This window comes from Miscanthus floridulus, chromosome 17, assembly GCF_019320115.1.
Source record: "Miscanthus floridulus cultivar M001 chromosome 17, ASM1932011v1, whole genome shotgun sequence".
In the NCBI taxonomy this organism is placed as follows: Eukaryota; Viridiplantae; Streptophyta; class Magnoliopsida; order Poales; family Poaceae; genus Miscanthus; species Miscanthus floridulus.
Window position 1 is genome coordinate 8,702,299 of NC_089596.1, and position 13,740 is coordinate 8,716,038.

Genomic DNA, 13,740 nt, shown 5'->3' on the forward strand with positions numbered 1-13,740 from the left:
TATAGGAGATGGCAAAACTAAACTCTCTTTACCGAGTTGCAGTGGCAAATTATATATACAACTCTATCCATCTAGTCCTAGTACAGCTGTCGTACTGCTACAGTTACTAGATGTGACAGCAGGGCTGACTTTGGCGCATGCCCCTGCTGTGGCTATAGTGCGGCAGGTGAGCCGTTCGATGCCTGCCTCTGTAGCCGCTACAGTGCAACAGCAGAAAGTCCTTTTACGACGCCCGCCTTCATCTACTGTGCATTCACACGAGGGATACAAGAAGATTATCTAACACTCCTTCCTCCCCTCGGTTACCCCGGCTTGGCATTCTGTCCCTCGTTCCGGGGATAAGGCACAGGTTCTGGTTGCTTAGATCACGGCGGTAAGGCAAGCGTCAAAGGTTTGGCAGTGTAAGCCTCGGGTTCTGGTTGCTCAGGTCAAGGCGGTAAGGCAAGCGTCAAAGGTTTGCCCCCCCCCCCCCCCCCCCCCCTTTGCTCAGGTCAAGGCGATAAGGCAAGCGTCAAAGGTTTGGCTGTGTAAGCCTGCCCACCCACCCCCCACCCCCCCCCCCCCCCACCCACCCCCCCCCCCCCCCCCCCCCCGTTGTAAGGCAAGCGTCAAAGGCTTGGCTGTTTCATTATATCCCTATTTGACTACTTCGAAGAAACTGGAAACAACGCGGGAAGATGAGACAACCCCCCCCCCCCCCCCCCCCCCCCCCCCCCATGTATCACAGTTGCCACTTCATTATATCCCTATTTGACTACTTCGAAGAAACTGGAAGCAACGCGGGAAGATGAGAAACCTGCATGAAGGAGATGCCAACACAAAGTTCTTCCATGCCAGGGCCTCTTGTCGCCGAAGAAGGAACCACATCTCTGTTATTACGGAGGATGACAATCAGCTCACCAGCCATGAAGCCAAGACTCAAGCCTTAACGGACTACTACAAAGCGATTCTTGGAGTGCAGTACCAACCGATCTGGAATTTTGATGTTGCTGCACTTTACCCAGCTCCAAATTATGACCTATCTGACCTGGTGGCTGCGTTCAGTGAGGACGAAGCAATGCAGGCTGTGCTCCGTATGAACAACAACAGTGCTCCTGGGCCGGACCAGCTTGGTCAGTTGTCAAGGAGGATGTCATGCAGTTGCTCTGGGCATTTCGGCATGGGGTCGCCGATCTCAACCGAATCAACAGAGCTCATATTGTCCTACTCCCAAAATGTGAAGGCGCCACTGCTCCCAAAGATTTCAGACCTGTGTCTCTACAGAATTGCCCGGTCAAAATCATCACCAAAATCCTAACTACAAGGCTACAGAAACAGATTCAGAAGCTCATTGATATTGATCAGACCGGATTCATCAGAGGTCGCTCCATCTCCGAGAACTTTGTTTATGCCACTGAGCTGGTACAACACTGTCACCGCAAGAAGCTTCCCACTGCTGTTATCAAACTAGATTTCGCCAAGGCCTTTGACTCCGTTTGCTGGGAAAGCTTGTTGACAATTCTGTTAGCGAGAGGATTTCCTAACAAGTGGTTGGCATGGATGAGGACCCTACTGAACACCTCCCACTCGGCTGTTCTTGTCAACGGGTGCCCAGGAAGCTGGATTAAATGCAAGCGTGGTCTGCGGCAAGGGGATGCTCTATCTCCATATCTGTTACTCCTGGTTGCAGACGTCCTCCAGCAACTGATCAAGTCAAACTCCGACATTCGACACCCTACTTTGGATGGCCCATGCCCGGTCCTTCAATATGCTGACGATACTCTCCTCCTAGTTCGTGCCGAGGTCGCCGACATCCGCAGATTGAAGAAGGCTCTACATGACTTTGCATTGGCGACTGGTCTCAAGATCAACTTCTCCAAAACATTGGTCCCAATGCATGTGGCCACCCCAACCTTAAATCGGATTGTCCGCATCCTCCAGTGCCAACAATCAACATTCCCTCAGGTGTATCTGGGGCTGCCACTGTCCAATGTCAAGCTCAACCTTGCTGCTTTTGCCCCTCTAATCTGCAAGGTGGACCGCCGCTTAGCAAGTTGGCAGGCATCTCTACTAAACCACCAAGGAAGGCTTGTAATGGTCTAGTCAACTACATGATGCAGGCTCTACTGCTACCGCCTGGAATTATATCAACAATTGACAGCCGTCGACGCGCGTTTCTCTGGACGGGCACAGATAAAATAAATGGAGCCAAATGTCTGGTGAGTTGGGAGGTGGCTCAAAGGCCTAAGCGTGAAGGAGGTCTTGGTGTGCGGGACCTGTCCACACATAATGCTTGCCTCCTCCTGAAACTGCATCACCCGGAGGACTCGGCTTGGGCAGCCTGGCCAAGAAGGTCCACTGACATGATCACCTTGAAGGGTCCGGCTGATGGCAACCACTGGGAAGGGCTCCGGGCACTACTTCCTGCTTACAGATGCATCACCAGAGTGCAGGTGGGAGACGGCGCTTCTACCTCCTTCTGGTGGGACTCATGGCTCGGCGCCTTCACCATTGCTGCAAAGTTTCCATGCCTACTCAGCCATTCCACAAACACTGATGCTTCGGTTCAGCAAATCTTACAACTGGGCATATCACATAACTTGACAGCAAGGCTATCCTTACCAGCCATGCAGGAAAAGTCAGAGGTCCAACAGTTGCTCGATTCTGTCACTCTATCACGACAGCCTGATAGGCGGACTTGCAAGTTTGCCGCCGCTAGCAAGCTTAACACAGGTGCAATCTACAGAGCTTCAACCCACTCGGGTATCAGTGGTAGGATCTACAACTTTGTCTGGACAAGCAGGGCTCTTACAAGGGTACGCTTCTTTGATTGGTTGCTTGTGCGCGGTAACCTCCGGCCGCGCTAACTTATACGAGGGTTTTACTTGTATTCCATTATAAAAGATGGTAATTACCTATAGACCACTAAAAGTTTGAACGTACCTATACATCATTGGTCAGAACTTTTTTTTTGTCGTACACGTCATTCCGTCCACATTCACTGCTAATAGTGGCTAATGGAGCTATGAAAAAACTTAAATGCCCTCATGCTATAGAAGCGAGATAAAGTTCTGTTTTCCCCCTATGCCACTCCCTGGCGGAGTGTTTTGGCACCAAACTGATTGCCGTTGACCATTCTTAACCGCACTAATTTAATTGGTATTTAAATTATTTGTAATGTTTTTTATTTTGAATATCATAAATTTGAAAATCTTGCTACACAACATATTCCAACAGCAATATTTTCGAGGACTAAAATCAAAACAAAAATAATATTAAGTTAAACTAAATATTGAAAAACAAAAACAATATCATCAGACATCTCCTTGTATTAGCAAGCATAATTTTAAAAATGTCAAACAATCCTTTTCAAACAAGAGAATCAGGCATTTGCTAGAACATGTGGTGTGCATGTGCGTCTTCCTTCGGCACCACCGCAAAGATGCAGGGGCCTAATTTCAAAAAAAAAAGATACAGGGGCCTACTACTGTGCACACTGTGCTCCCACCGGCATTCTCCATCCTCCCGCCCAGCCATCTACTATGCACGCATCGCACGGGGGGCACCGATCGATCGATCCCTCGAGAAGCATAGGGCCAGCCATCTGTAAGTACCAGTAGCCCGCCCCTGCCCGCACGCATACAGAGAGACAGAGACAGATGCGGGTGCTCACGGCGGCACCTTGTGGCCGACCTCACGCCCAAGGCAACCCTCGCTGAACGGCAAGGCCGACGAGGCCGTGGCGGTCGCCGAGCGCGCGCTGCGCGTGCTGCTTGGCAGCGGCTGACGTGCTGCGGGACCGGCACAGCACACTGTGCGCCGTCGTCAGGCTGCTCGCACCAATCACGGACATCGGACGGGAAAAGAGTAGCGGGGAGCACCGGAGTGGGGACCAACGTGGGCGCATGCGCGGGGGCAGCTCCGCCTCGCCCACCGCGGGCACGGGCGCGGGCGAGCTCCGCCCAGCCGCTGCGAGCGCGCGCTCCGGGGAGCTCTGCCCCGTCACCGTGGGAGCGGGCGTGGGCGTAGGCGAGCTCCACCCAGCCGCTGTGAGCACGCACGGGGGAGCTCTGCCCCATCTGCTGTGGGCGCGGGCGTAGGCGAGCTCCGCCCGGCAGTAGCGAGCGCGCGCAGGGGGAGCTCCGCTCCAGCCGCCACGGTTGCGCGTGGAGGGCAGCTCCGTCCCTGCCGCCACGGGCGCGGGCGCAGGCGAGCTCTGCCCGGCCGCCTTGGGCGCGCGTACGGGGGAGCTCCGCCTGGCCCCCGTGAGCGCGAGTGAGTGAGCTCCGCCGCGGTGCGGGCGCGGACAAGCGAGCTCCACCCTGGCGTCAGCACGGCGTGTGGCCAGGAGGAAGGTGGAGCCAGGTCGTTGACAGCTTGACCCCATTAGGCAGAGAGAAAGAAGCAAGAGGATAGGACGAGAGAAGGGTATTATGGACGTTTACACTGATCGAGCCCACAAGTAAGGGTTGCCAAACGGTGAAAAACAAATAGAACACCGACGGAATGGCTTGGAGAGCAAAGAAGTTCAGAACGATGGCACTCGTGTGAGCTCAACTTTTTTAATGACTTCTGCATAATTATAAACTTTTTTAATGGTACATGTAAAAGCCTCAACTTATATAACAAGCATGTCTTCGACGACAACATTTGTGAGCTCTGCAGACAAGACCTGGAAACTTCAGACCACCTAATCTTCCATTGCACGGTAGCTAAAGAGTTCTGGAACCACCTGCTTCCATCAGTTCAGAAACTCTGGGAAATGCCCAGGCCTCCAACGACGATACCTCATAAACACTTCAACACGATGCTGCTGCTTTGTTGCTGGAACATCTGGAATCATAGACATGATGTTGTCTTCCGCCATCAGCAACCTTCCTGCGTCGCCTACTTGCTGCCTGCAAAGAAGCCTGCCGGCTAAGCCAACGAGATAGGCATATAGTTGATACTTGGTGCCAAATGTTTGTAATGAATTAGACTCTCCCCATTCTATTTTGGTTGTAATCACAATGACTTTAGTCCTCGGACCGCTGTAGGTGCTCAGGCACCCTCAATCCACCGGCTTGCCGGGATCAATGGAAAACCATTCAGGTGGAGCTCTCACACTTCCGGTGACATCTTAAAAAAAACAAGAATCGTGCATGCATGGATGGATCGATGGAAGACCTCGCTCCTCCTCCCTGAACCCTGAACAGTTTTTGAAGCAATGGCGAAACCGGCCACGGACACGGGACACCCCCACATGTACTTGCTTTTGCTTGCTTGCTTGTAATAGTCACAGAACTCAATCAGCATGTGCAAATTGCAGGCAGGGCAAACAAACCTGTCCTGTCCGTATCAACCCCGTGAACTCTGGTAGAGTAGACACTACCTTTTGCTTCTCAAAACAACTCACCAAAAAGTCTACTAGGAACTAGAAGTTTGCATCTGGTTTCAGACAGAGCAAAACTGAAACGGCTGGATGAACAAGAACACCACTGAACACGTGCTCCCTCCTTCCGTCCCAAAACGAAATGAAAATCTCGCTCTGGATTCCTGAGGAAGGAGTTAAACAAATGCTAAATCTGATCAGATATATACGTAGAGATTACTAATATTGTATTATTGTACTATTGTGCGTAATGAGTATCACTGGTTTGATCATGGAATATGTTTTCTGATAAACTCCCTATTTAAATATACAAACGTTGAGACTGTTTTCTTTCCCTCTGACCCCGCCGAACCCTAGCGCCCTGACCCCCCCACCGCCGCCGCCCCCCACAACCCCCACCACCACCTCCTCCTCCCCCCCCCCCCCCCCCCCCCCGCCTCCCTCTACCCCTCCCCTTCCCCTCCCCTGCCCTGCATTGTTGGCGTCGCGGTGCCGTTCTTGACCACGCCGCCACCACCGCGCCCGCAGGGCCCTGCCGCTGCCGCCCTCGGCATCCAGCCCGTCGGATCTGACGGCCCGCCAGTGGCAGGCTCTGGATCTCGGGCCTCATCAACTGGTGGCGCTGCGAACCCCGCCCCCTTGCCATCACCGACGCACGCGGCTTCCACCAGCGCCAGGACGACTCACGCTGGCAGCTCAGCCGCCTCCTCCCGTGGAACCCGCGCCAACGCCGCCGGGGGATGAGGACGCCGCCACGGACGCCACCACCGTCGCACCGCTGACGGCCGAGGGGGCCAGCTCTGGTGCTTCGTCCCCTCCGCCGCTGGGGCTGGATGCCAGCAACGCCGCAGCCACGCCTGGCCCTGGGGTACCGTCACGGCGTCGCTGGATGCCTCAAGATCCTCCCTCTCGCCGGCTGTCACACCCGGTTTTATGAACAAAACCAGGCTTACCATATGTGTGCCCAGGAAATCCACACATACAATAATAGAATAGAGGATATCAAAAACAATGTTATATAGCGGAAACATACTTATAATTAACACTTACATCAGAGTATAGCGGAATGGTTACTCATGTTTTCTTTAGGCTCCAACTTCACAGGGACGGCTGACTGGGGGTTACGTATGCCAAACACTTCTGATAGTATCCTGAGAACTCCTTCGTTGTCTTCACCAATCTTCTGAGCTACTTTTACTAGAGTTTGAGGGTGTGGGGAAATAGCAAGGGTGAGCACATGTCTACTCAGCAAATATAACACAGGGTCATGAGGCTCAAAAGGCTGACACTGGTTTAACTACAATTAGCTTTTAATTATCGTAATTTTAGCAATTGAGTAGCAACAAGTTTATCACCAGCCCATGTAAACACATGATCAGGTAAACATAAATAATGAATAGCATAAACAATAATCATTAATGAGCATCTTTATCATCAGTGTCCATCATCTATTTCATAAATGTTCCAAGGCCGCTCGTGACCGTGAGCACGGCTGATATACCAGTTTTACACTCTGCAGAGGTTGTACACTTTCACTGTGAGTCGTGATTTACCCTTTCGTCCGAGGTGGTCAGCCTCTTGACCCACTATCAAGGAAGGTCGGCAGGGTTCATTATGAAGCCTTTCAAAGGTTCGTCTAACAAGTTAGGGCCATTAGATTCACTCGGCAAATAGATATAGAGCCCCTCTTCTCGATGGCACATTGACGCGCAGCCTATACACATGGGGACAGAGGCCGCACTATACCCGATTCGGCAAGCCATTCTTACACCAATAAAGGTAATCACAAACAAGCTAGAAAAGTCCTCATACTAAGCTAAAGCCAGAGCCATATAGCCCTCACAGCTGTACTGTAAGTCCTGGATAAATCACTTATCCTTAGCGAGAGGAATCTAGAGCACCATAAAACAGCCCAATGCTCTAGCCCCCTTGTTCCATGTTGCTAAAAAATATCTTTTAATGTTTATTGCATATTACATTAGTCAAGTTACAAAATCATGGTTGTAGTTGAGCACTAGCAGAACTACCCAATGCAATACCCCAAAGGTATCAAGGTACAAGATAAGGTACAAGGTAAGAAAGTACTAGGAAATCCTTAGTGGTAGTCAGGGTCGACACATGCAGTATGAATTAAATGATTAAAGGTGAATAGGTATCAAGAAAGATCTCATGCTATACTTGCCTTAACACTTGCTCAAACTTCCTCGTACTTTGCTTCTGGTCATCATCAGCTTCTGATCTTCAGTGCTCACAAGCGGTTCTTGTTCTACTCATAACAAGCACCACACATAGGCAAACATACAAGCAGCAACTAAGAACAGTACACCACTCAAGATAAAATAACGTACTAAAAGAGAGCTAATTATACGGTCACAAGATCACAAGAAACGTTGATAACAGAATTATCGTTAAAAAGAACGACTATCAAGAGTTTTATATATATTATAAAAAGAAAAGAAAAGCCTACATGCTTGTTTTATTTTAATTGATAGAAACCAGATGAATAACATTAACTCAGATTAGTCACATCATATTTTAATTCAAAATCGAGTTAGAACTTGTTTATATTTTATTTATGAGCATGTCTCATATTATTTAATCAAATTAACCTTTAACCTTGCAAAGGAAGAGTTCATGCTAGAGCACCTAAACAAGTTTATCCTATGCAAAGTGTTTGAACTAAGCAAATTATAATTTAGAAAACATGTTTACGGTAGCAAATAATCACATTAGTAGTTGTATGTAAAATACCGTATAAAACCTATGTTGCTTTTAAATTAGAAACCACTGTTGCTTGCACATTAATCTAATTAATGTTTATATAAATGCATAATGACATGACTAACGTGGCTACAAGGCCGCAGATTATATCACTACAAATGTCATGGAAAACGAAGAAACTAGTTTGGAGTTAAAACTATCAGCTACCAAGGACTAAAGGTTCAGAGAATGACGAGCATGTTCATGTACATAGATTCAGATCAACAGTCTATGCGCCCGGTGTAAAATGCAATTTCTTGAGTTGAGATGTAAAGAAGGAAGATGACTTATTTTGCAAGGATAATGTAGGCATGATAACAGCATAAACGCTTTGATCAATAGAGTAGCGGACAAGGAGGTGGCGCTGACCTTTTGTGAATTGGCCAGGAGTCTGCTACTGATGTTTCAGTGAAGTCGCTGATGGACAGGTTCTGGGACAAAAGATTTGCAAGATTAAAATAGCAGAGAGATGACTTCGTGCTTCCTTGTGAGTGCACCATACATGAACATGGACACTTCGGCTTGCAAGCTTGATAGCTGTGTTAAAACACTAGCATGCATCAAGCGACAGCGAGACGGCGATGTACAATAGCTGGTTTGCTTGGCTGCTATCTTGCAAGACAATGGAACAAGCTTGTGGACAGAGCCCTGTAGACATAACAGATAGACGAGGTACGTCTGCTATGTAACAAACAGCACTTGTAAACTGAAGATTGGATTTATGTATGAATAGAACATGACTGAGATGGTTCGTGGGCATGTGCTCACCATGTCTTGGTACGAACGACGGCGGCGTGCGGCGGCGAGGAGAGAAGGTGGAGAAAAATCTAATTTACTACATGAAGGATTTTTCAAATTAGGGGCTCTCTTTACGGTAGTTTTGGTGTGCTTTGCCCAAGAGGTTGGTACAAATATATAGGGAGAAAAACTCTCCACCTCCATATCAACTAGCGATATGGTACTAATTGATGTTGCACCCTCCACCTACACTAATGGGCCTAAATAAACATTAAAGCCCAATAGTAAATAAAGACATGTGCCTTTGAGATTTATTAGGATTATTGCACATGGGCTTTGAGAGATTTATTATTTTCAGAATTAATTAATTTCATGGATAAAATAATTTCAAAAAAGTCTAGAATTATTATTTAAGCCGCGAAAAATTCTCCGAAAGCTCTGAAAATTCGGGAAAATTTCCCAAAGACATTATGGAACATGAGGAACCCAAATTAAGTATTTGGATCCCATGATAAGATAATTTGGAGCATCTAAAAATTAGATTATGCTCACAGACAAGTAGGAACAAGTTCCAGAAAAAGCTAAAAAAATTCCCGAGAAGTTTGTAGAGATTGATTGACGGACGAGGAACTAAAAAGAGTGATTTGTGTTACAAAGAAAAGATTTTAGGAAGCTCCCAAATGAAAACTTGAGCCGAGAAAGAAAGAATTTGATTGTAGAAAAAGATAACGACACGTCGGAGAAGGAAAATCGACCTACTAACGTATTTTAAAGACTTTACTCACTCTCAACACACAAAGAAGCAACAAGCAAACATCACATCATCCAAACACCCATCAAAATTAGAAAACTTTGAAAATTCACATTTTTCTATAACTAAATTTGTGCTAGCTCAAACTAAACTTGGTAAATTTTATCCAAATATTAAAATAATTTATTTTATTTAGTGTTTTCTATGCACAACCCAAAATCAGAAATTTTGGGGTGTGACACCGGTCGCGGCACCGTTCTTCCCCGGATGCTCCTCGGGAGGGCGTTCGAAGAGCCGGCGGTGGGCGGACGACAACGACGAGGAGACCGATGACGACCACCCCGCGACATACCTGGAGGCCGCTCGTCGCCCGACGAAGCCGGCCTCAGCGTCCCCCGTGCGCCCCCAGGCTCATTCAGCCACAGCTTTGGGGCGCCGCAGAGCGGGGACTTTGCACGGTCGTGCTAGTGCTGAACGGGGCCGAAGGGACATGGCCGTAGGCGGAGGAAGCGTAGCCGGCCACGCCCGCAGCTGGTGAACGGCTTGCCTGTGCGGCCAGTGGATGGCCATGTCCCTACCCGCCAACGCCTCGGCCACCGTGGATGGGTCTCTGCCCCCAATACCGATGGGTGGCGTGAGATCCTCCCCCGGTAGGTCACAGGATCTACTGCTGCCTCGACGGAGCCTCGCCCCAGCCAAAAGCAACTTTCGTAGGTCAAGAAGATCCCGGCAGAGCTTCACAACAGATGCTTCAACTGCCTCTCCTACTCGCACCGAGTAACGACTTGTCGGTTGCCACGGCGTTGCCTGCGCTGTCGTGGATTCGGGCACCTCGTCAAGGACTGTAGGCGAAGGACTGCTTCGACCTCGGCGGCGGTGGGTGCCAACCTGCCACGGTACTCTGCTCGTGACTGACCCTACTGTCCTCCCAGCACACACCGCGCGGCGGTGCGGAGGGCGCCGCACCGGGGCCATGGGGGTGCCGGTGGGAGACGACGACGACATCGGTGACAAAAGACTAAGCCAAAGGAGATCGGCACGGGTGCGCCTACCGACCACCGCGACAAGGCACCTACTTCTACTGCTGCGCTAAGCTTCCCCGAGCCAGATCCGGTGGTGCTTGGCACTGGGCGTGAGTGCGAGGCCTCCCGCATTGGTCATCTCTTTCGCCTCGATGCTGGAGGAGCTCGCCGCCTCGCTCGTCGTGAGCTGGCCAATGAGTGCAGCAACACCTGAGTGTCTGCCTACTACGACAGCCGCTCAGGAGGTTGAAGCACCAGTGGCGGACACCTGTTCCCCAACGACGGTTGCTCAGTGGACGACAGACTTGTCCCTGGTGTCGCCAGTGCAGGGGCCGCCACAACTCACGCCACCACGGGCGGGAGCACCCTGACGTCGCAGAGGGTTGCACCACCCCCAGCGACGCGACGCCCACACCACGCGAAGCTGTCCGACGTCTTGCACGGTTCACTGAGGAGGTGCAGCTCGAGCGAATGCCGCCATTAATCGCCAGCCCACCCAAGCAGAAGGTGACAACCATAAGGCAACCCATGCCAAAACGGAGCAGACGGATTGCCGCTCAGCCGCTGGCGCACATTCTGACCTCCAAGCGGGGCGAGGTGCTCCTCATGCGGAGGATGGGCTTTGCACCGTCAGCAGCTCCAATCTCATCCGCGTCCAAGAGAGCTTACGACGATTTTTTCGCAAAGAACTTGACGTCGAGTGAAGTGGAAGCATTGGACGTGCTGTTCACGGCGACCAATGGTACGACTGGTAGAAGACTCTTCTCGGATGACGGAGCAGAGTCACGCGGCCAATAGCGGAGACGCCCAGCTCCGTAGGTTACTACGCTGCCCTTAGTTCGGTTGTTTACTTTTATGTAATATCGAAGTTTGAAACAGTCTGCTAGAAAGGTCCAGTTACAACTGTAAGATCTCCTAGGGTGCTCATTAGAAGTGTGTCATGTGTATGATTAAATTATTATTCTTCTTAATTACAATGATACGTAAATCTTTTACGTATTCGAGAAAAAAAATCAGGATTATTTGATTCGTTAAGAAGCGAGAGTTTTTTTTTTTTTTTTTTTTTTGAGGAGGAGGAGGAAGTGTACAATTGGTAAACTGTCGATAGGGATCAGGCACAGAGACAGCGTGATGGCGTCAGAGATTTAGGGGCAACGCCTGTCGATCCGCCTACTGCGCAGTTGGAGACAAGCGCAACAGAAGATTAGCCACCGTAACTGCTCTGATTGCTCGCACCAAAGACACTATCTGTCTGTCCCTCTGAATATTAGGGGGTTCACCCCTCCTCAAGTTTCAGCGTGTTCGGCTGCTCAAGTTCCAGCTTATTTCGACTTATTCTCTCTCACATAACACTATTGAATCATTTAAAATCTACTGCACAACCTAACAGCTGAACACGCCTTTAACCTTAGTCTGTTTTAGTCACTAAAATGCCAAACACCCCTACTAAAGTTTAGAGGTCACTAAAGTTTAGTGACTTTTAGTCATCAAGAGTAGTTAAAAGTGACTAAAGTGTATATGGGACAACTGCTTTAGTGGTCTTTAGTCACTGTAACTAAATAGGAGGTCACTAAAATTTAGAAGAGTCACTAAGGTGACTTTAGGGACCACTAAACCTTTAGGAATAGATCCAAACAGGCCCTGAGACCACTCCAGTCGTCCTTCTCAGCTCGCAATATCCGGTACGGTTGCCGTTGCGGCTCAGCTACCTGCACAAGAGACAACGGGACGGCAGCAGCATCTGCGCACGGCTTCATCATCATCATCATCGCTCGCTGGGCCTGCCTGCCTGGTAGTACAACCATGTTTTCATCAACAGGGGTACTCTTACATGAATGAATGAATGAACAAATGAATGAACGAAGAAACGTCACGGCAGAACACCTTCAGGGCCGGGTTTCTGCTCTCAGTTGAGCAGCCGAAGGAGAAGAGGATCCATGGACGTGCTAGCATGGACCATCGACCGTGCAAGTAAAGTGAAGAGGAGGAGCATGCTTTGCTTTGACTGGTGATGCCAGCCAAATGGTCATTATGGTACCCAGATGACATGGCCATGCCCAATTCCAACTTGTGGTGCAGTAGCAGAGCCGAGAGCACTGCAAAGTCTGCAATGCAACTGCAAGCAAAGGTAGCAGCAGCAGCAAATCCGGCTTGCAGAAAAGCAGTCGAAACAAGAGCAAAGGAGACGGGAAACCTACTGCAAGCGAAGCACATGGCGGAGTCAACCATCAGGAGAATCTACTACTTTTACCGGCAGTGCAGTGTGCAGGTCCTTTTCGAGTTTTCGTCCCCATCCCCATAAAGGCGCCACGCCGGTCATTAGGGCAAGTAAATCCATGGAGATGCCACTTTCTGTGCTTTGCTTTGCTTGCTTCATTGCTTGGCTTGCATCGGGACAGGACATACACCGGGACAGTGATGCTGTTGTCTAGCAAGTCGTACTCGTCCAGCACCACCGCTTACACTTGCTGAAATATCCTGCTGCATCATAGACTACTATGGTAGTAGGATACAGCTACAAAAGAAGCAAAATACCCAAATATCGTCTTGCTTCACAAAAAGTGTATATGTAGTACTATGTAGTAGGATAAAAAAGAAGCAAAATATCCCAAGTTCTGAATATGACGCGACATGCCTCCAAAACTCAAGATTGCCGGCAAGCAGTCTATTCATAGGGAGGACGCGAACACGACACAGCCACACAGGGATAGATAATGGAGCATCTTGTTCTTATTGGACAGATGGGCATGGGCTGGACTGAATGAAGAGGCGTTGACTTGTGACCCAAAAGAAAAACAGCATGCATTATATAATTGTGTAAGAACCTGATTGATCGCCGATCATATCATATAGTGATAAACAACACCGAAGGTAGCCGGGAAATGGTCAACCTATGAGGTGTATCCATCTGGTGCAGGACTGCAACAGATAAGAACAGGGAGAGAGGGGGAGGCCATATGAAACATCCTTGCAGAAGAAAGGTTTTTTTTGTTGAATCCAGAAATAGCCAGCGATGTGGTGTGTCCATTGAGTAGCTGCTGCAACTTGCAAACGCAAAGAATAGGGCCGGCCACATTGAACTGAACTGAATCGAATAGAATCAAATGAATCATCCATCA

At 49.3% G+C, this 13,740-nt stretch overlaps 1 protein-coding gene across 1 annotated transcript; it reads left to right on the plus strand.

Annotated features, from left to right (window-relative positions):
* Positions 1 to 787: 787 nt before the first annotated feature.
* Positions 788 to 4,900, plus strand: LOC136515172 (uncharacterized). The gene is made up of 4 exons (XM_066508842.1): positions 788 to 1,112; positions 1,223 to 2,013; positions 2,100 to 2,617; positions 4,591 to 4,900. The coding sequence occupies exons 1-4, from the start codon at positions 788 to 790 to the stop codon at positions 4,898 to 4,900; spliced, it is 1,944 nt and encodes a 647-aa protein (XP_066364939.1).
* Positions 4,901 to 13,740: the final 8,840 nt, after the last annotated feature.

Coding starts and splice junctions, on each gene's coding strand:
- LOC136515172 (XM_066508842.1), top strand. CDS start 788: ATGAGAAACCTGCATGAAGGAGATGCCAACACAAAGTTCTTCCATGCC. Junction 2,014..2,099: donor TTGCCCCTCTAATCTGCAAG/GTGGACCGCCGC, acceptor TACATGATGCAG/GCTCTACTGCTACCGCCTGG. Junction 2,618..4,590: donor TTACCAGCCATGCAGGAAAA/GTCAGAGGTCCA, acceptor TACATGTAAAAG/CCTCAACTTATATAACAAGC.